The following is a 21,782-nucleotide window of genomic DNA, read 5'->3' on the forward strand; positions in this document are numbered from 1 at the left end:
TGATTTAGGCAAATGCACTTGAAGAAACTGTCAAAGTTCTTGAAATGTTCTGGATTGACTGACCTTCATGTCTTTTCCTGTTTGAGATAGGGGGCAGTATTTTCACAGCCTGATGAAAAAAACGTACCCGATTTTTAAACTGGTTAGTACTCTTCCCCAGAAACGAGAATATGCATATTATTAGTAGATTTGGATAGAAAACACTCTAAAGTTTCTAAAACTGTTTGAATGGTGTCTGAGTATAACAGAACTCATATGGCAGGCAGAAACCTGAGAAGATTCCAAGCCGGAAGTGGCCCATCTGCGAATTTGTAGTCCTTCTTTTGCTTCTCTATCGAAACTACAGTATCTGAGCTGTTACATGGCACTTTCTAAGGCTTCCATTGGCTCTCTAAAGCCGTCAGAAAGTGGATTGAGGCGTCTCTGGGCAGAGTATGGTAGCTAAGTTTGTCAGTGGTCTGCCTGGTGACAAAGAGATTGGAGATGCGTGTTCATGAGACCATGCTGTTTTTTCTTTTCGTCTTTGAATGAATACACTATTGTCCGGTTGGAATATTATTGCTATTTTACGAGAGAAATACCATAAAAATTGATTTTAAACAGCGGTTGACATGCTTGTAAGTACGGTAAAGGAACATTTCGATTTATTTTTTTTGTCTCTATGTCTCGATATGCGCTACCCTTTGGATAGTGACCTGAACGCACAAACAAAACGGAGGTATTTGGACATAAATATGGATTATTTGGTACAAAAACAACATTTCTTGTGGAAGTAGCAGTCCTGGGAGTGCATTCTGACGAAGATTAGCAAAGGTAATACCATTTTTCTAATAGTAATTCTGAGTTTAGTGTGCCCCGAAGTTGGCGGGTGTCAAAATATGTACTCAGAATAATGCAAAATGTGCTTTCGCCGAAAAGCTATTTTAAAATCTGACATAGCGATTGCATAAAGGAGTTCTGTATCTATAATTCTTAAAATAATTTATGTATTTTGTCAATGTTTATGATGAGTAATTTAGTAAATTCACCGGCAGTTTCTGGTGGGAATGCATGTTCTGAACATCACATGCCAATGTAAAAAGCTGTTTTTGGATATAAATATGAACTTCATTAAACAAAACATGCATGTATTGTATAACATAATGTCCTAGGAGTGTCATCTGATGAAGATCATCAACGGTTAGTGCTTCATTTAGCTGTGTTTTGGGTTTATGTGACATATATGCTTGCTTGGAAAATGGCTGTGTGATTATTTTGGGCTATGTACTCTCCTAACATAATAATGTTTTGCTTTCACTGTAAAGCCTTTTTGTAATCGGACAATGTGGTTAGATTAACGAGAGTCTTGTCTTTAAAATGGTGTAAAATAGTCGTAAGTTTGAAAAATTGAAATGATTGCGTTTTTGTATTTCGTGCCATGCGACCCCATTGGCTAGGGGTTCCGCTGGCGGAACGCCTAGATTTAAGAAGTTAAAGTAATAATGGACTGTTTCTCTTTGCTTTTTTTTGCTGTTCTTGCCATAATATGGTCTTGGTCTTTTACCAAATAGCCCTATCTTCTTTATACCACCCCTACCTTGTCACAACACAACTCATGAAGCTGCTTCAGAGAATGTCAAGAGTGTGCAAAGCTGTCATCAAGGCAAAGGGTGGCTACTTTGAAGAATCTCAAATTTAAAATATGTTTTGATTTGTTTAACATTTCTTTGGTACTACATGATTCCATATGTGTTATTTCATAGTTTTGATGTCTTCACTATTATTCTACAATGTAGAAAATAGCACAAATAAAGAAACCCTGGAATGAGTAGGTGTGTCCAAACTTTTGACTGGTACTGAATGTGTATAAATGTATACGTTTTGTCACATATACCGGATGTGAAATGTGCTGTTTTACAGGGTCAGCCATAGTATTATGGTGCCCCATCGAGCAAATTAGGGTTAAGTGCCTATATTTTTTTTTCACGTTGTCGACTCAGGTATTTAAACCAGCTACATTTCGGTTGGCCCAACGCTCTAACTGCTAGTCTACCTGGCGCCCCACCTTGCACCTGATCACACCAGGAAGTAAAGCTGCATTGGCATAACTTTACATGTTAGAACACATCCCTGTATTATCTGAAACTGATAACAGTAAACTTTAGTGCAACGGCCTGTTAACTTATCAGCATTTTATGAATCAATTCAAAATGGCCCTCCAAAAGTTTTGAGATTTAATTCCTCTTTTGAAATCAACATATCCAATGTAGAACCAATATCACAGAGCAAGTCAGAGGCTCAGAGATAAAGGGTTAAATAGTGCAGGGCCCACCCACCTGTACCTATACCAGAGGCTGTACTGTTCCATTCCCATGGCTCTATCTCTATAGCTTCAGCTCTGTACACTATTGTTTTCATTCCCTCCAATCCCCTGGCCTCTCCCTCTCTTTTTTTTCTCTCTTTGTTACACTGCCCTGGTTTTTCTTGTTCCAGTGGAAAAAGCAGGATAGAGAGAGAGAGATGAAGTGTTGAATAGTTGTTGACTTTTCCTCAGTTATTTTTCCAATACCAAAAAAAAGTAATGTCAACATCATGCATAGATGTAATACATTTTCTAAGTTGATGCATTATCTATACCTCTTGTTTTCTCTCCATTGAATGGTAATTACTCAAGTCCTCCACATTACCCTATACCGTATTTCTATACGATTTAGAACGTTCTTTTCATATGGCTTATTCGTATTTATGACCATTCAAACACCCAGTCCTTTGTGTTCATTAGAGAATGTGAAAACCAAGTCTTAATCAAAATGTTTTTCTGATTAGTTTATAGTCGCGACCTATAGGTATCTAACAGAAGTGCCTGCCATTGTCACTTCCTCTGCAGTGTGAGAGGAAAGAAGAGATCATTGAGAAAATCAAACTGCTCGACATCGAGAAGCAGGAAGCCATCGTCTCCCACATTCAAGAGGTGAGTAGTGCAGGTGTTCACGTCAAAGCAGGCACACATGTTCATGCGCATCAGCCCTTCCTTTTTTTTGTAGTGATTTTTTTTTCTTCTCGCGTTATCTTCAGGTACGCATCTGGCTAAATCTGGCACATTTACAGAAACCTTGATTGATGTGCACTGTCCCTGTCAAATAAATCTAATGACGTAAAGGCATATTCAGGTTTTACCCCTAGGCCTACACTTTAACAGTATGGCATTTCCATTGACATTTAGGCAATCATGTTCATGCGTGTCTGTCAATTTGTTTATTGAGAATCTTTTTCTCACATGTACTTTGCATCTTCACATAGACACATTCAAGTCTTATTCCCAGGCCTACAGTAATATATTTTTTTGCTTTAGACCCGGAATTACAAGGGAGGGGGCACTGTTATTACACATGTATTGGGTTTCAATGTAGAACTTATGGCATTCCTGTTGACATTGTTATATTGTCTGTCTACCCCTTCAGGTGACCCATAACCAGGAGAATGTGTTGGACATGCAGTGGCTGGAGCTGCCAGACATGCCCCCTGAGGAGCTGGACCCCCTGTCCCGTAACATGGCCCTGCACCTCCGCAAACTCATAGATGAACGAGACGAATGTGCAGAGGTTGGTATCCAAGACGGAACAAGTCTGAAACGCATCCAAATCATCTGTATTACCCACAATAAGTTTACTGTCACTCAGACTTGATTTTTGCCCTTTCTATACACAGTCAATAGACTGACAGTTTTTCTCCACCATCCTCCAGGTGATCGTAGAGCTGACCCAGGAGAAGGACTATCTTCAGTCCCAGCAGCCCTCCAATCACATGGGTTACCCCTGTCCTGAGAGGACTGTGTTGGGCCTGGACGGACCCGTCTCACTGCTGTCCAAAGAGGACCGCCAGCACCTGGCTGTGGAGCTGGCCGACACTAAAGCCAAACTGAGACGCTCACGGCAGGAACTGTGAGTCCGAATAGGGGAGAGGTTAGAGTCGGGGATAGCATTTTAGCGTTTAGTACATTTTGTTAAGACAAATAATTCTCTAAGATGTTAACTTCAGAAACACTGCAAACCCTCTATCAGAAAATATATTGACTCTAAATAAACGACACTTAACATGATTACAAAAATGTACATATGTCTGAATAAATTGATTTGCCAACCTAATGTGTGCCGTCTCGCTCCCAGGGAGGAGAAGACTGAGCATCTGATGGATACCAAACATGAGGTGGAGAGGCTGGACCTGGAGATGCAGAAACTCAAGCAAGAGGTGCGCATTTCCTCTTTCACTTTGGCTTCCCCGCCTTCACACTATCCCCCTGTTTCTCTCTCCCTGTTTCTCACTCACTGATGTAAACGTACACTGAAACCCAACTTTCCCTTATTTTCCAAATCAGGATAAAGTTTCCTCCTAGGCATTTCAAATCTTGACCACAAATGACATGTTAGAAAAGCTTTGAAATTCCATCTTCAGAAATTTCACAGTAGTGAACATTTTAGCTGTTGTCACATTCTCAGAGCCATTACCATTTTTGGATATTCACATGATACCAGGAAATTCTGAAATGGAAAGATCTGTTATTTAGCCATAACCTCCAGTACATCTAGTTTGTTGTACAATTCATGTACCTTTACTTTGCAGCAACCGAACAGAGGCAGTATACAATTTCTGAAATGAAAACCTCCAGACCAGATCCATAGTGTGCTTTTATGCCCTGTGCAGAACATGCAGCTGCTGGCGGAGGCACGGTCGGTGCGCGCCTACAGGGATGAGGTGGATGCTCTGAGGGAGAAGGCAGCCAAGGTGGATAGACTGGACACAGAGCTGTCACGCTGCAAGGAGAGGCTACACGACGTCCACTTCTACAAGACACGAGTCGAGGTGAGACACACTGAGCATTGAATTTAAACTCACCAACATCAATTTTATGAAAGCTAGAATAAAATACAATACTGTACATTAACAACACATGTAAAAGGAAAATGCCTTTGTTTGCTCCACAGTTCATGCACCTTTGTTTGAAAGTGAGGTAGTGACAGCATTTATTTTTCTCATTATCAACACACATTCGCATATATAGCCTATCTCATCTGTCAAGACGGATTAATATTGGTTGTGCATATTAAGACCCATAATCCTTAGCAGCACGTCTTTCATGTCTCTGGGTCAAATCAGTTCCACTTCATTGAGTAGAACATTGACTAGAACCCCTGCTGTCTCTGTCACAGGGGAACAATGGTACCTCCTGATCAGCAGAGTTGAGTTTGTCCAGGAAGGGAGCTCCACAGCTGTTAGTGGCAGGCCTTTGAATCACTATTTCCTATTGTCTCCATCTCTGCCTCATTTATATTTCACACTGTCTCCTTACTGAGATAAAAAAAAAATATATATATATATATACGCTACATTGCAGTCCGACTGAACGGAATTACAAATCACCTTGCTTCCCCAAATAACTACTCATTATGTGATCAAGATTAGAAAACCTGCACAGCGTCTCAGGCCAATCCCCTTCAACACGCTGTATATGTCCCTCTGTTTTAGGGCTGTCCCCCAACAAAAATAAAAATCTCCATCGACCAATCAATCGGTCGAAAATTGTAAACATGTATTTTCCATATATAGACACACCCTATGTGTTTTTAATAAAATCCACTATATCTACTGAACTTGTCTGATGCTTTAAGCATGCTGTTTGATTAAATCATTAAGACACACAAATGACTTGAGGGAGCCAGAGATAAAGATGGCCTAACTGGGGGAAAAAAAAAAAAACTGTTCCTGACTCTCTTCCTCCTACTGCTGCTGGCCTTCGCAAATTCTGCCATTAAGCTCCTAAAGTTGCTGGTAATAGGGTACATTAGCGGTCGGCAACCTTTTCAATTTGGAGTACCAATTTATTCTTACCATTTCTACCGATCTGCTTGTCAGTTATGATTTTCATATGCACAATTTTGTGTAACAGTATAATTTAATTTAAAATAGTCTCAATCATTGTCATGTGGTTAATCTAAATTATATCAACATTTAATTTATACAAATCTAAAAGCAGGTAGAAAATATCCTGATTAAAAATGAATATAAATCCTAGAAATCACATTGACTTCTGTGGCCTGTCTGCAATTAACTTTTATCAACTATCGACTGTGTCCGGCCCGAAGCTCGCGCTAGCAAACGTCCAACATTGTATCATATTCTGGGCCCTCAGTTTCCTGCGCAAGTGAGCTCAGGACAGACAGCTGTAGGCTATTTGTGCAAGGAATACGAAGTTTTACGTTTCCACTGGATCTGAGCATTACATTTTTCCCGTTCATGCCGAGTGGTTATCGATAGAGAGAGAACAGGAAAATGTTTAAAATACTTTGAGGAACTATTGTCATTCTCAATGGATAATAAAAATACTTTGTTTACTTGCTGTTTGAGGTGAAGAAAAAAATGCTTTTGAAAAACTCCACAAGCTCATTAGTTGTGGTGGGTTAAGACAATCAGAAATACTATCAGATCCCAAATGGGTACATTTATAGGCCTACATTTGCATCCAGGCCAAGTAGCCTATGCCTAATTTTATGCGTAATCAGGTGCCCGTCCTTACTCAACATTGACAGGAGGGCTCCAGACAAAAGACAATTAATAAATTGGAGAAACTCGTAAATGGAGTGAAATAAACCAAAACTTGTTTCTCACAAGTGTAGCATGCGTTGTGAGCGCTACAAACATGTCCGTGGTGATATAAGTAATGGGGAATTGATAGACACTAACAATCAAAGGGCAAACAATTCACACAATTAAGTTATGAAACCATGAATTCGCAGGAGAGCGTGCATTCTGGAGAGATACTGCAAGTGCCTTTTGCACCTTAGCCACACACCCCTTTTTCTTGGACCGTGGCATCTCCGCGACCTCAATGGATTAATCCACTGAGATGTCCGTGAATCAGACAGGTGTCTTGTGTGCCATTAAGGAAAAAAACATTTTAAAAAATGTAGATTTTTGCGATGCTCGCCCCCCCCCCCCCCCCCAAAAAAAAAAATCTTGGTCAACCAACAGCCTATCGACCAAACAATCGACCAGTCGACTAAATGGGGTCGTGTGTGTGTGTGTGTGTTTCCAGGAGCTGAGAGAGGACAACGTGACTCTGATTGATACCAAAGCCATGCTGGAAGAGCAGCTGGGGGCAGCCAGGGGGCGCTGTGACAAACTACATGAGTTGGAGAAGGAGAACCTGCAGCTGCGCTCCAAACTGCATGACATAGAGATGGTAAGAAATGCAGTAGGGATTGGTCCATCTGTCTGTCCATCTGTGTGTGCTATATGTCAGTGTATGTTATATGTCAATGCAGTGTTCGTGTATACAGTGCATCTGGAAAGTATTCAGACCCCTTAACTTTTTCCACATTTTGTTATGTTACAGCCTTATTCTAAAATGTATTAAATTGTTTTTTTCTCTCATCAATCTACACACAATGCCCAATAATGACAAAGCAAAAACAGGTTCTTAGAAATTTCTGCAAATATATTTGGAGTTTCTCCCATTTTTCTCTACAGATCCTCTCAAGCTCTGTCAGGTTGGATGGAGAGCACAGCTGTTTTCAGGTCTCTCCAGAGATATTAGATCGAGTTCAAGTCCAGGCTCTGGCTGGGCCACTCAAGGATGTTCAGAGACTTGTCCCAAGCCTCTCCTGCATTGTCTTGGCTGTGTGCTTAGGGTCATCGTCCTGCTGGAAGGTGAACCTTCGCCCCAGTCTGAGGTCTTGAGTGCTCTGGAGCAGGTTTTCATCAAGGATCTCTCTGTACTTTGCTCTGTTCATCTTTCCCTCGATCCTAACTAGTCTCCCAGTCCCTGCCACTGATAAACATCCCCACCGCATGATGCTGCCACCATGCTTCACCGTAGGGATGGTGCCAGGTTTCCTCCAGACATGATGCTTGGCATTCAGGCCAAAGAGATCAGTCTTGGTTTCATCAGACCAGATAATCTTGTTTCTCATTGGCTGAAGTGTCCTTTAGGTGCCTTTTGGCAAACTCCAAGCGGGCTGTCATGTGCATTTTATTGAGGGGAGGCTTTCATCTGGCCACTCTACAATAAAGGTCTGATTGGTGGAGTGCTGAAGAGATGGTTGTCCTTCTGGAAGGTTCTTCCATCTCCATAGAGCAGCTCTGGAGCTCTCTGAGTGACCATCGGGTTCTTGGGCACCTCCCTGACCAAGGCCCTTCTCCCACGATTGCTCTGTTTGGTTGGACGGCCAGCTCTAGGAAGAGTCTTGGTGGTTCCAAACTTCTTCCATTTTTAAGAATGATGGAGGCCAATATGTTCTTGGGGACCTTCAATGCTGCAGACATTTTTTGGTACCCTTCCCCAGATCTGTGCCTCGACACAATCCTGTCTCGGAGCTCTACAGACAATTCCTTTGACCTCATTGCTTGGTTTTTTCTTTGACATGCAATATCAACTATGGGACCTATAATCAAGTTGTGGAAACATTTCAAGGAAGATCAATGGAAACAGGATGCACATGAGCTACATTTTGAGTCTCAATGCAAATAAATGTGATACAATTTCTAAACCTGTTTTTGCTTTGTTATTATGGGGTATTGTGTGTAGATTGACGAGGGGAACAAATTCATTGAATCCATTTTAGAATAAGGCTGTAACGTAACAAAATGTCGAAAAAATCAAGGGGTCTGAATAATTTCCAAATGCACTGTTAACTGTGTATATGTTGATGTGTGTGTGACTCACCCTGCTGTCCCTCTCAGGACCGGGACACAGATAAGAAACGCCTGGAGGAGTTGATAGAGGAGAACATGCTGCTGGAGATCTCTCAGAAACAGAGCATGAACGAGTCTACCCACCTTGGCTGGGAGCTGGAGCAGCTCGCTAAGAACAACGACAACAGCGACAGTAAAGGCGCACACACATGCATATTCACACACACACACACACACACACACACACACACACACACACACACACACACACACACACACACACACACACACACACACTAAACATGTGTAGGTTTTTTCCCAGCTACATCACTTTGAGTTGTGGTCTTGCACTGTTCAGTTCATAGGTTTGTTTTCCGGGGCCACCCGTACGTAACGTATGCACGCATGTAGTCACTGTAGGGTCTGCTAAATGGCACATATGTTATTCTGCTGACAGCCAACATGTATAAATCACCTTCCATTAGTGGCTGATGGAGATTTTGGCTGAAAAATGATGAACAAGTCAAGGATTCTCAGTGAATCCTGCCAGAGCTTGTGGCGCAACCTAAAATAAAAATTCAGTTCAGACACTATGCTGTTGATACTTGAAATGAATTGTATCATATTTTCAGTTTTATTAGAGGGTGAACATCACTGTAGATTTGCACGACAGGTCTTTGCATTGGTGTGTGTGTGTGTGTGTGTGTGTGTGTGTGTGTGTGTGTGTGAGGGGTTATATTTTGGCCTCTGTGTTGAAGTTAATATTTCACTCTGTATTGTCAGAAAGGTAATATATTAACTTAGCAGCTGGCTCAGCTGCTTCCCTCAGCCTCACATTTATCACAGTGCCTGGTCCTCTAACTGTCAACACATACAGACGTGCTCAAATTTGTTGCTACCCCTCCACAAAAAACGAAGAATGCACAATTTTCTCTGAAGTAACTTGAAACTGACAAAAGCAATTGGCATCCACCATTGTTTATTCCATATTTAATAGAAATCAGTCTTTGCTTTAGATTTTTTTATTCAACATAATATTGTAAATAATAAAACAAATGAAAATGGCATGGACAACAATTATGGGACCCTTAACCTAATATTTTGTTGCACAACCTTTAGAGGGAATCACTGCAATCAAACGTTTTCTGTAGCTCTCAATGATACTTCTGCACCTGTTAACAGGTAGTTTGGCCCACTCTTCCTGAGCAAACTGCTCCAGCTGTCTCAGGTTTGATGGGTGCCTTCTGCACCTGTTAACAGGTAGTTTGGCCCACTCTTCCTGAGCAAACTGCTCCAGCTGTCTCAGGTTTGATGGGTGCCTTCTGCACCTGTTAACAGGTTGTTTGGCCCACTCTTCCTGAGCAAACTGCTCCAGCTGTCTCAGGTTTGATGGGTGCCTTCTGCACTTGTTAACAGGTAGTTTGGCCCACTCTTCCTGAGCAAACTGCCCCAGCTGTCTCAGGTTTGATGGGTGCCTTCTGCACCTGTTAACAGGTAGTTTGGCCCACTCTTCCTGAGCAAACTGCCCCAGCTGTCTCAGGTTTGATGGGTGCCTTCTGCACTTGTTAACAGGTAGTTTGGCCCACTCTTCCTGAGCAAACTGCCCCAGCTGTCTCAGGTTTGATGGGTGCCTTCTGCACCTGTTAACAGGTAGTTTGGCCCACTCTTCCTGAGCAAACTGCTCCAGCTGTCTCAGGTTTGATGGGTGCCTTCTGCACCTGTTAACAGGTTGTTTGGCCCACTCTTCCTGAGCAAACTGCTCCAGCTGTCTCAGGTTTGATGGGTGCCTTCTCCAGACTGCAAGTTTCATCTCTTTCCATAGATGTTCGATAGGATTCAGATCAGGACTCATAGAAGGCCACTTCAGAATTGTCCAATGTTTTGTTCTTGGGTGCTTTTAGCTGTGTGTTTTGGGTCATTATCCTCGTCGTCATTATCCTGTTGGAGGACCCATGACCTGCGACTGAGACAGAGCTTTCTGACACTGGGCAGAACATTTCACTCCAGAATGCCTTGATAGTCTTGAGATTTCATTGTGCCCTGCACAGATTCAAGGCACCCTGTGTCAGGTGCAGCAAAGCAGCCTCAAAACATAACCGTGCCTTCTCCATGTTTCACTGTAGGTATGGTGTTCTTTTCTTTGAAAGCTTCATTTTTTTGTCTGTGAACATAGAGCTGATGTGACTGGCCAATAAACTCCAGTTTTGACTCATCTGTCTGAAGGACATTCTCCCAGAAGGACTGTGGCTTGTCAATGTGCATTTTAGCAAATTCCTTTCTGGCTTCTATGGTTTTTCTTTCAAAAGTGGAGTCCTCCTGGGTCTTCTTCCATGGAGCCCGCTTTCGCTCAAAAAGTGACAGATGGTGTGATCAGAAACTGACGTACCTTCACCTTGGAGTTCAGCTTGTATCTCTTTGGCTGTTATCCTTGGTTCTTTTTCTACCATTCTCATAATCCTTCTGTTCAATCTGGGGTTGATTTTCCTCTTGCGGCCGCGCCCAGGGAGGTTGGCTCCAGTTCCATGGACCTTAAACTTCTTAATAATATTTGCAACTGTTGTCATAGCAACATCAAGCTGCTTGGAGATGGTCTTGTTGTAGCCTTTACCTTTACCATGCTTGTCTATTATTTTCTTTCTGATCTCCTCAGACAAATCTCTCCTTTGCTTTCTCTGGTCCATGTTCAGTGTGGTGCACACAATGATACCAAACAGCACAGTGACTACTTTACTCCATTTAAATAGGCTGAATGACTGATTACAAGATTGGAGACGTGTCATACTAATTAAAGAAACAAATTAGGTTAAAATATCACTATAATCCAATTACATTTACATTTTAGTCATTTAGCAGACGCTCTTATCCAGAGCGACTTACAGTAGTGAATGCATACATTTCATACATTTTTTTTTTCTTCTCCGTGCTGGTCCCCCGTGGGAATTGAACCCACAACCCTGGCGTTGCAAACACCATGCTCTACCAACTGAGCCACACGGAACCAATTATTTATTATCTTTTCTAAGGGGTACCAACAAATGTGTCCAGGCCATTTTAGAATCTCTTTGTAGAATAAGCAGTAATTCATTTCTTTTCACAGCTTCTATTCACAGGTTTATTCTATGACATACCAAAGGCATGCAAGTATACATGATAAAATAGCTTTTCATTTCATCACTTTTTTCGGGAGGAATGAAGCATTATTTCAATGAGCTGTAAGGGTACCAACAAATTTGAGCACGACTATGTATTATGTAAATCTACAGTGTCCTATAAATGTGGCTGACTCAAACTTTCCACACCGATTCAGTCAAAACGAAAAATATCCATTATGCAAGCAGCCAAAGCTGCTCTCTCAATCACTTCCACCCACTATTCTAAGTAAATAAAGACATACTTATGATCCCAGTCTTATACTGTACAGTACACAAATGCATTGGATTAATCAATCCACCCCCCCCCCCCGTGCAGCACGCAAATCGTTTGTGTTTGAGCTGAACGAGTCTGCATCGAGCCGTCTGCTGAAGCTGGAGAAAGAGAACCAGGGTCTGCAGACCACCATCCAGGAGCTCAGAGAGGCTTCCCTAAGTCTAGAGGAGGGCCAGCTACATACCTTGGAGCTGGAGAGTGAGAACCAGGGCCTCTGCAAGAAGGTACTGTACAGACACACTGATTTCCCATAGACACACGCATACTAGAGACAGACTCACAGACTTGCGTACATGCACGCTCAGCCACTCTGATGCACGTACGCACAGGGATGGGGGTCACACCTTGAATACAGAAAAGAAGCATGCAGAAGGTACTGTATGCGTGTCCCACATACTTTTATAGATTGACAGTCTGTGTGTTGTGGGATACTATTTGCTGGTCCCACATGTCCTATATAGTTGGTCTGCAGTATGCACTGCAGTATGTTTTGTGGTGCAGTTAAAGCATGCGGGTGGGAGCAGAGCAGCATGTACCGGATTAATGCAATATTTCTCTAGTTTTCGGCCCAGCACCGGTGTGGATGTTTTTTTTTATGTACAGTGCATTCAGAAAGTATTCAGACCCCTTGACTTTTTCCATATTTTGTCACGTTAGACTTATTTTCTAAAATGGATTCAATTGTTTTTTTCCCCCACTCAATCTACACACAATACCCCACATAATAACGAAGTGAAAAACGGGTTTTAAGAAATGTATAAAAATAATTAAACACGAAATATCACATTTACACAAGTATTCAGACCCTTTCACGTCCCTGACCAAGGCCCTTCTCCCACGATTGCTCATTTTGGCCGGGCGGCCAGCTCTAGGAAGAGTCTTGGTGGTTCCAAACTTCTTCCATTTAAGAATGATGGAGGCCACTGTGTTCTTGGGGATCGTCAATGCTGTAGATTGATTTTGGTACCCTTCCCCAGATCTGTGCCTCGAAACAATCCTGTCTCGGATCTCTAAGGACAATTGCTTTGACCTCATTGCTTGGTTTTTGCTCTGACATGCACTGTTAACTGTCGGACCTTACATAGACAAGTGTGTGCCTTTCCAAATCATGTCCAATCAATTGAATTTACCACAGGTGGACTCCAATCACGTTGTAGAAACATCTCAAGGATGATCAATGGAAACACGATACACCTGAGCTCAATTTCGAGTCTCATAGCAAATGGTCTGAACACCTTATTTATTTCTGTTTTTACTTTTATACATTTGCAAAAAAATCTATAAACCTGTTTTCGCTTTGTCATTATACGTTATTCTGTGTAGATTGAATATTTGTATTTAATCCATTTTAAAATAAGGCTGCAATGTAACATAATGTGGAAAAAGTTAAGGGGTCTGAATACTTTCCGAATACACTGTCTCTCACACACTTCTGACATTATGCTTTCATATTTATGACCTCTTTGCTGTGAATTTATGAATTTGTTCCATTTAGTGTTTGTGCTTTCGATCATGATTGTCATCCATTTTGTGTCTGCTGTTTCCTCCATTCCTTCCCTAGCTGGAGCGTCTGCAGACCCTGCTGGACCAGGAGAAGCAGACCACCCAGGACATGGAGGGTCTCGGGGAAGATCTGCTCAAAGACAAGCAGAAACTGGATAAGGCTCTGGAGACACTGCAGGCAGACAAGGACAGACAGGTACACACCACTTCTAACCTTACACATGCTAAATGCACCACTGATTGTGTGTGTGTGTGTCATCGATGGTCCCTCTTTTGTCACTGTTTTCCCACCTGACTGTGTTTGTGTGTTCTCCAGATCTCCGAGCTGGAGCAGGAGAAGGAGCACCTGAGCCAGGCGGTGAGCTCCCTGCGTCAGCGCGCCCAAGCCGACAGTGAGGCTCGGGTCAGGGAGGTGGAGACGGAGAACCGCGTCCTCCACCAGACCATCACAGACACCAGGTCCAAGCTGGCCCGGCTAGAGGCCCAGGGCAAGCAGTCGACTAAGGAGCTGGAGACGCTGAGGGAGAGGGGGGAGCGCTGTGAGGAGCTGGAGAGGGAGACTGCACATTTGGAGAGGAGCAAGGAGCAGCTTCAGAGGGAGGTGAGGGAGGTCCTTCTTGTGCTCACACTTGTTTTGCCATTTTTGCAGAGGTCTTTGAAGAATGTTTTACTTGCAGTGATTGTGGATTGCAATCAGTGTATTCAACTTAGGTAAAACAACCACATATCACAATGATTTCAACATGACTAAACTGTAAATGTAAACATAGGTGACGTCTCTGATGATCACGTGTGACCGGGCCGACGCCCTGGAGAGAGACAATGCCAGCCTGGAGCAGGACAACCGCAGGCTGAAGAAGCAGGCGGACACGGCCCAGAACATCAGTCTGCGCCTGACCACTCTGGAGAAGGACCACAGCCTCCTGGACCAGGAGAACCTGGAGCTCCGCCGCACTGTGGAATCTCTCCGGCCGGCCACCGTGCGCCTGGCCCAGCTCCAGCAGGAGAATGGGGAGCTAGAGCGGGAGAGGGAGGAGCTGGCCCGGTCTGTGGAGGAGCTGAGGTCCCAGGGGAAGAGGGCGGAGAGGCTGGAGATGAGCGTCAGCAGCCTGGGTCAGGAGAACCAGAGTCTCCAGCAGAGCCTGGACAACAGCTCCACCAAGATCCAGGGGCTGGAAAGGGAGCTGAGGCAGGCCGAGGCCGAGACAGGGGGGCTAAGAAGGGAGCTGGAGGAGGTGTGCCTGGTGGGGAAACGCCTGGAGGCAGTGGAGAAGGAGAAGAGGGGGCTGGAGCAAGAACTGGGCCAGTCAGAGAAGGTATGTCTGTGTGTTATGTGTAAACTGTAGTGTCCGTGTCTTAAGTACTCCTGATTTCAATTCAATTAAATTGCAGGAGAGGAAGCAGCTGGAGAAGGAGGCACGGAGGCTGTGGCAGCAGCTGGAGGTGAAGGAGGGGGTGCTGGAGGAGACTGCTCTGAGGCTGGCCTCCCTGGAGAAAGAGGGCATCACCAAGGAGAAAGAGCTGGAGAGGTTAAAGGAGGTGACTGGGAAGGTCAAAGAGCTGGAGAGGGAGAACAAGGAGCTGCAGAAACAGGCCACGATTGACAAGAGGACCCTGGTCACACTCCGAGAGGTATGTATGGGGAAGGTCTGAGGATAATATAGGCTACAGTAGATTGTAGAGAAGTACGTGTACTATGCAGTAGATACAGTGCCTTATTCTAAAATGGATTAAATATTTTTTTTCAGCAATCTGAAAAGAACCCATAATGACAAAGCGAAAACAGGTTTTAGAAACCTTTGCAAATGTATTAAAAAATAAAAACAGATACTGTTTCCATTGATCATCCTTGATGTTTCTACAACTTGATTGAAGTCCACCTGCGGTGAATTCAATTGATTGTACATGATTTAGAAAGGCACACACCTGTCTATATAAGGTCCCACAGTTGACAGTGCATGTCAGAGCAAAAACCAAGCCAAGAGGTTGACGGAATTGTCTGTAGAGCTCCGAGACAGGATTGTGTCGAGGCACAGATCTGGTAAGGGTACCAAAAAATTCTGCAGCATTGAATGTCCCCAAGAACACAGTGGCCTCCATCATTCTTAAATGGAAGAAGTCTGGAACCACCAAGACTCTTCCTCGAGCTGGCCAAACGGCGCAATCGTGGGAGAAGGGCCTTGGTCAGGGAGGTGACCAAGAACCCGATGGTCACTCTGACAGAGCTCCAGAGTTCCTCTGTGGAGATGGGAGAACCTTCCAGAAGGACAACCATCTCTGTAGCACTCCACCAATCAGGCCTTTATGGTAGAGTGGCCAGACGGAAGCCTCTCCTCAATAAAAGGCATATAACAGCCCGCTCGGAGTTTGCCAAAAGGCACCTAAAGACCCTCAGACCATGAGAAACAAGATGAATGCCAAGCGCCACGTCTGGAGGAATCCTGGCACCATCCCTACGGTGAAGCATAGTGGTGGCAGCATCATGCTGTGGGGATGTTTTTCGGCTGCAGGGACTAGGTGACCAGTCAGGATCGAGGCAAAGATCACCGGCGCAAAGTACATAGATCCTTGATGAAAACCTGCTCCAGAGCGTTCAGGACCTGACTGGGGTGAAGGTTCACCTTCCAACAGTACAACGACCCTAAAAACACAGCCAAGACAATGCAGGAGTGGCTTTGGGACATGTCTCTGAATGTCCTTGAGTGGCCCGGCCAGAGCCCCAACTTAAACCTGCTCGAACATCTCTGGAGAGACCTGAAAATAGCTGTGCAGCAACGCTCCCCATCCAACGTGATGGAGCTTGAGAGGATCTGTAGAGAAGAATGGGAGAAACTCCCCAAATACAAGTGTGCCAAGCTTGTAGCGTCATACCCAAGAAGACTTGAGGCTGTAATCGCTGCCAAAGGTGCTTCAACAGAGTAAAGGGTCTGAATACTTATGTAAATGTAATATTTCAGTTTTTTTATTTTATAAATTAGCAGAAATGTCTAAACCAGTTTTTGCTTTGTCATTATGGGGTACTGTGTGTAAATTGATGATGGAAAAAACCAATATAATCAATTTTAGAATAAGGCTGTAACGTAACGAAAGGTGGAAAAAGTCAAAGGGTCTACTGTATACTGAACACAAATCTAAACGCAACATGTAAAGTGTTTGTCCCATGTTTCATGAGCTGAAATAACAGATCCCAGAAATGGTCAATCTGCACAGAATGCTTATTTCTCTCAAATCTTGTTGACAAATCTTGTTTACATCCCTGTTAGTGATAATTTTTCCTTTGTCAAGATAATCCATCCACCTGACAGGTGTGGCAAATCAAGAAGCTGATTAAACAGCATAATCATTAGAGGTGCACTTACCCAGGGCAATAAAAGGCCACACTAAAATGTGCAGTTTTCACACAACACAATGCCACAGATGTCTGAAGTGATGAGGGAGCGTAAAATTGGCATGCTGACTGCAAGAATGTCCACCAAAGGTGGTTCCAGATAATTGAATGTTCATTTCTCTACTATAAGCCGCCTCCAATGTCGTTTTAGAAAATGTGGCAGTACATCCAACTGGCCTCACATGAGGCAAATGGTGGTCACACCAGATACGGACTGGTTTTCTGATCCACACCCCTACCTTTTTTTGTAAGGTATCTGTGACCAACCGATGCATATCTATTTTCCAAGCCATGTGAAATCCATAGATTAGGGCCTAATGAATTAATTTCAACTGACTGAATTCCTTATATGAACTGTAACTCAGTAAAATCTTTGAAATTGTTAAATGTTGCGTTTTTATATTTTTTGTTCAGTGTAGATGTACCATACAGCACATGGAGTTCAAGTAGAAAAAGAAATGCAGGGTGCCGATGAATGGATAAAGATTTAGTTTTTTATATATAAATTATGGATCACACCATGAGAGATTAGTATTCTGTGCATACTCTGCTTATGTCAATGCGCCTCTAAAACTGCAGTAAGGGTTACAGTAGCCTGTCCGTATACTGAATGTGCAGCGTGTTTCAAGTGTGTCTCTAGATCTGCATTTCTGCTACAACTGCCTCTCTTAAACGGTTTGGTGGACAGCTCAGTGGAATCGGCGTTATATTGTGTGTTTGTTCTGTCCAGGACCTGGTGAATGAAAAGCTAAAGGTGCAGCAGCAATGGAACGAGTTGGAGACACTGAGCCACGAGCTGGAGAAGATCGGCCTGAACAGAGAGAAACTACTGCAGGAGGAGCACAGCTGTGAAGACAAGTAAGAGGCTTTACACTATCTCTACCAGCATGCGTCACACTAACTACATCTATACTGTACCAGCATGCCATCACACTACCAGTGTCTCAGACCCATGTCTCAGACTCTATACCCTACCCTCATAATACTGCAGGCATTTTTTTGTATTAAAGAAAGGGAGTGTACAAATCTTTTGTAACAGGTATTTAGAGCATTTGTGTGTGCTGAAGTGCTTGTGAAAATCTGTGCCCAATGTCCACTTTGGATGAGGTACAGGGGACATGTTGGTTTTGAGTTGTAAAGAGGCTTTTCATGTTTAGCAAGTTATTTGCGTTAATGGATTCTGCCCTACCTCCTGTGCCAGATATAGTGGGTGAATCCTGGTTTCTGTTCAAACCTGTGTTGAAAGCGTTTAATCTATTTCTCTGTAGATTTAATGTGCCATCTTTTATTTAGGCTCTTTTTTTAATTGTTTGGTGCAGTTGGTGGCATGAACACGTGTTTCACTCAAAAGTATGTGTTTGAGCGTTCTCCAGCAGCAGGTGTGCAGTGTTCTACTACAACCATTTTCATAAGACTGAATGGGGAAATTACAGGGGAAAGATTGTTTCCTTTCCTCTGTGTCTTGCAGCAGGTTAATTTTCTCTGGAATTTTCCCTGGAGAGCAGAGGCATTCTAGAATATAGTCCTGCTTGGTGAGGTAATGTACAGTGACCGGGAGCACCATACCTGGGTTCAGATAGTATTGTTTTTCCTTCAAATATTTTGAGCGTTTGAGCCTGGGGTGCCAGATGGGTGAGGTTTTGGGACTATTCCATTGGTTCAATTGTATCAGACAAGTAAAAAAAAAAATATAGATATAAAAAAGCGGCTAAAGTATTTGAAAGAAAAAACAAATACTATTTGAACCCCAGGTCCGGTGAGGCAAGCAGCAGGACAGCGCTGTGGGAATAGCTGAACTGTACACTCCTGAACTCCAGCCTTTCTGAAGGGAAAATATATGAAATAAGACACTTTGGAAAAACTTGTATTGCCTGAAAGGAGGGCCTCTTGAGGGGTTTTCTTCAGTCTCTGAGGATGTGTTAAGAGGCACCTCAAGGTAAGAGTTAGAGACCCAGCTGGGTGTCACCCAGGGGGATTGGATTAAAAGCAAAGACATTCCTTCTCTAGCTATTAGTGCTCAATGAAACCCAAGCTGCCACTAATCAGTTAACGTCAAAGAAATTCACCACCCTGAGTTACATTTCTACAGCACTTAGTAATCTTGTGTGCTCTGCACGCTTATGATATATATTTATTTTTATTTAACTATTGGGTTCAACCTCTTGTGGCTAGGGTTTTTCATATTTTTCCCTGTCTTAGTGCAAAGCTAATACCGTGACTCCTTAGTACAGATGAAAGTCTTATGGTTGGAAAACTTTTCAGCATTACCTCAGCAAGCAAACCTCTGTCTCAAACTTGATATCCCATAGTATTACTCTAGTCTCTCCTAAGTGAAGGCTTGATATCTGCCACACATGCGGTCTCACTCAGCCTCAAAAACATAGAGAAGTAAATGCACATCATTCTGCAGGAATTTCCATTATGTTTGATCATCATCGGACTTAAATAAAAAACCCACGTTGCTGATAAATTCATTCATTGAGATTCAAATTTGTCTTGGACTTTCTATTTCTTCATGACATTTAGACATACTGTCTGCCTGTCTCTTTGCCCCCTCAGTAAGTTCAAGCTCTTGGAGAGTAAGATCGAGTCAACGTTGAAGAAGACTCTAGAGATCCGCGAGGAGAAGATTCAGGGGCTGGAGTCCCGACTGGAGGAGTCTAGTAGTCTCAACCAGCAGCTACGCACTGAACTCAGCACCGTACGTACCTATACGCCTCTCTCATTCACTCACACTCAAACATATTTGGAGCACACACACAGTCTACTAATCATACTCTTGCCCCTACTCAATCTTTCTCACATAAACACTTTCACGCTTCTACTCTCTTTTGTAACTTATTCACTTACAATCTTTTTGCTCACACTGTTGTTGTGGTGATTAGGTGAAGAAGACTCTGGAGGCTCTGCGACAGAGGCAGGAGGAGGAGGAGGCCCACTCCCAGACCCAGAGCTCCACACTGCAGGCTGTAGGTCAGGGCCAGGGCTGGCCCGGCCAGAAGGAGAAGTGGGAAACGGAGACTAGAGAGGCCACCGCAGAGCTCCTCAAACTCAAGGACCGCCTCATCGACATAGAGAAGAATGTGAGTGGGGATGGAATTTAAAAGAGTTTAATGTTTAGTTGACCATTGACAAGGACTTCTTCCTGTAGATCCCTCAACCCTTGCTGTGAATGCTTAGAACATGCATAGCAAAACAGCTACTACAGTAACGGTCAAAACATACTGGCCAATGCAAGCATCAGGTAAATTGTTATACAAATGGTATATTGTGCATGTTTAATCTTACCTAGATGCCTTTCCCTTCAGAATGCAACCCTGCAGACAGAGAAGCACCTTCTGAAGGAGCAGCTGAGACAGCTGGACACCCAGAACAGTCAGCTGAATGCCCAGACTGTGGCCGTTCAGAGGCAGGCTGCTCTACTGCAAGAGCACAACACGGCCCTGCACACACAGACAGCCAAGCTACAGGTACTACATACTACAGGGGCTCTGCTCCACCATGTTTGCACAGCTACTGTGCTTCTCTCTCTCTGAGCTAGGTTGTGTGTCGGTCTGGCAGTTGTTACTCACCCCCTTGTTTGCATTCCTAGTAGGGCTGTCCCTGACTAAAATAGATCTCGGTCAACCGACAGTCTTCTGTTCTTTCGTCCAATCGATCGGTCCAAATGTGTATTTTTCCATATATAGACACACCCTATGTCCCCCCCCCCCCCTGCTGCTGGCCTTTGCAGATTCTGCCGTTGCGCTCCTGAAGGTGCCGGTAATAGGCTACACCAGTGGTGGGACATATATATATATTTTTCATGTTGAGTGCCAATTTACTATTTATCTTACCATTTCTACCGATCCAGTTTTATGCAAATTTTTGCGGAGCAGTGTTATTTAAGTTATAGTATCGCAAAATCATTGTCATGTGGTTAATCTCAATTCTATCTGTATTGAAAATGATACAAATCTAAGAGTTACTTCTATAGAAGTAACCAAATAGCCTACATAAAACCAACAAATAAAAACATTGCAGGTAGAAAATATCCTGATTTTTAAAAATGAATATCTTATACATCACATTGGCTTCGCATGGCCTGTCTGCAATGAACTTGAAACATTATATCAACCATCGACTGGGTCTGGTCCAAAGCTCACGCTACTAACTTACAACAAAGCTAGAAAGAATTTTCAAATACATTGAGAAACTATTGTCATTCTCAGTGGATCTAAAAACATACTTTGGATGCCGTGGGTATGGCACTGTACATCAGTCTAAGACATGTACTACTGAAATTGTATATGGTTATATACATAAGAACAATGGTGCAACACTAATAAAAATGATATTTTTTTTATAACAAATACGCTTTCTCCCTCTTTCGATAGCGATCGCTCTCCACGGTTCTGAAACACATCGGTGCGCTGTTGAATTGGCGCCTTTTCCTAGACCATGTTGCTATGTGCATAATAGCAAAGTTAACCAGCATATTGGTGTTGAGAACAATGCGGCGGATGCAGCAGCAGAATGAGAAGATGCGAAAACACCCCTTGCCTCATTGTCTAAGGAAAGTGAGGAGAGGGGAAATCCAAACTTAATTAGGTCTATAATCAATAGTTTAACTGTTAAATGTGCCTGACTTTATAAGTCATCAATATATCTACAGAAATAAGATGCTTCAGTTGCCTGTTTGAGTGTTTGTTTAATAGTCTACTGATTCCTCGAGCACCAAGCCAAATTCAGCTGTTTTTAATCTTTGCTGTAAAGGCTTTACACTTTTTTTCATTAGAACAGCCTCTCTGGTATTGTA

General features: G+C 43.1%; 1 protein-coding gene across 1 annotated transcript in view; it reads left to right on the forward strand.

The window, feature by feature from the left end:
• Window positions 1-21,782, forward strand: part of LOC106601343 (protein Daple) — an 87,481-nt gene that overhangs the window by 46,274 nt on the left and 19,425 nt on the right. Inside the window, exons 6-21 of the mRNA XM_014193488.3 lie at window positions 2,867-2,950; window positions 3,441-3,581; window positions 3,724-3,920; window positions 4,146-4,227; window positions 4,681-4,839; window positions 7,070-7,216; window positions 8,716-8,860; window positions 12,136-12,317; window positions 13,655-13,792; window positions 13,913-14,197; window positions 14,367-14,912; window positions 14,989-15,228; window positions 17,715-17,842; window positions 19,544-19,685; window positions 19,870-20,067; window positions 20,293-20,454. Of these exons, the coding sequence (XP_014048963.3) occupies window positions 2,867-2,950; window positions 3,441-3,581; window positions 3,724-3,920; window positions 4,146-4,227; window positions 4,681-4,839; window positions 7,070-7,216; window positions 8,716-8,860; window positions 12,136-12,317; window positions 13,655-13,792; window positions 13,913-14,197; window positions 14,367-14,912; window positions 14,989-15,228; window positions 17,715-17,842; window positions 19,544-19,685; window positions 19,870-20,067; window positions 20,293-20,454 (2,976 nt within the window). The remainder of the gene's footprint in view (window positions 1-2,866; window positions 2,951-3,440; window positions 3,582-3,723; window positions 3,921-4,145; window positions 4,228-4,680; window positions 4,840-7,069; window positions 7,217-8,715; window positions 8,861-12,135; window positions 12,318-13,654; window positions 13,793-13,912; window positions 14,198-14,366; window positions 14,913-14,988; window positions 15,229-17,714; window positions 17,843-19,543; window positions 19,686-19,869; window positions 20,068-20,292; window positions 20,455-21,782) is intronic.

This window comes from Salmo salar, chromosome 01 (genome assembly GCF_965601325.2).
Source record: "Salmo salar chromosome 01, fSalSal1, whole genome shotgun sequence".
NCBI lineage: Eukaryota > Metazoa > Chordata > Actinopteri > Salmoniformes > Salmonidae > Salmo > Salmo salar.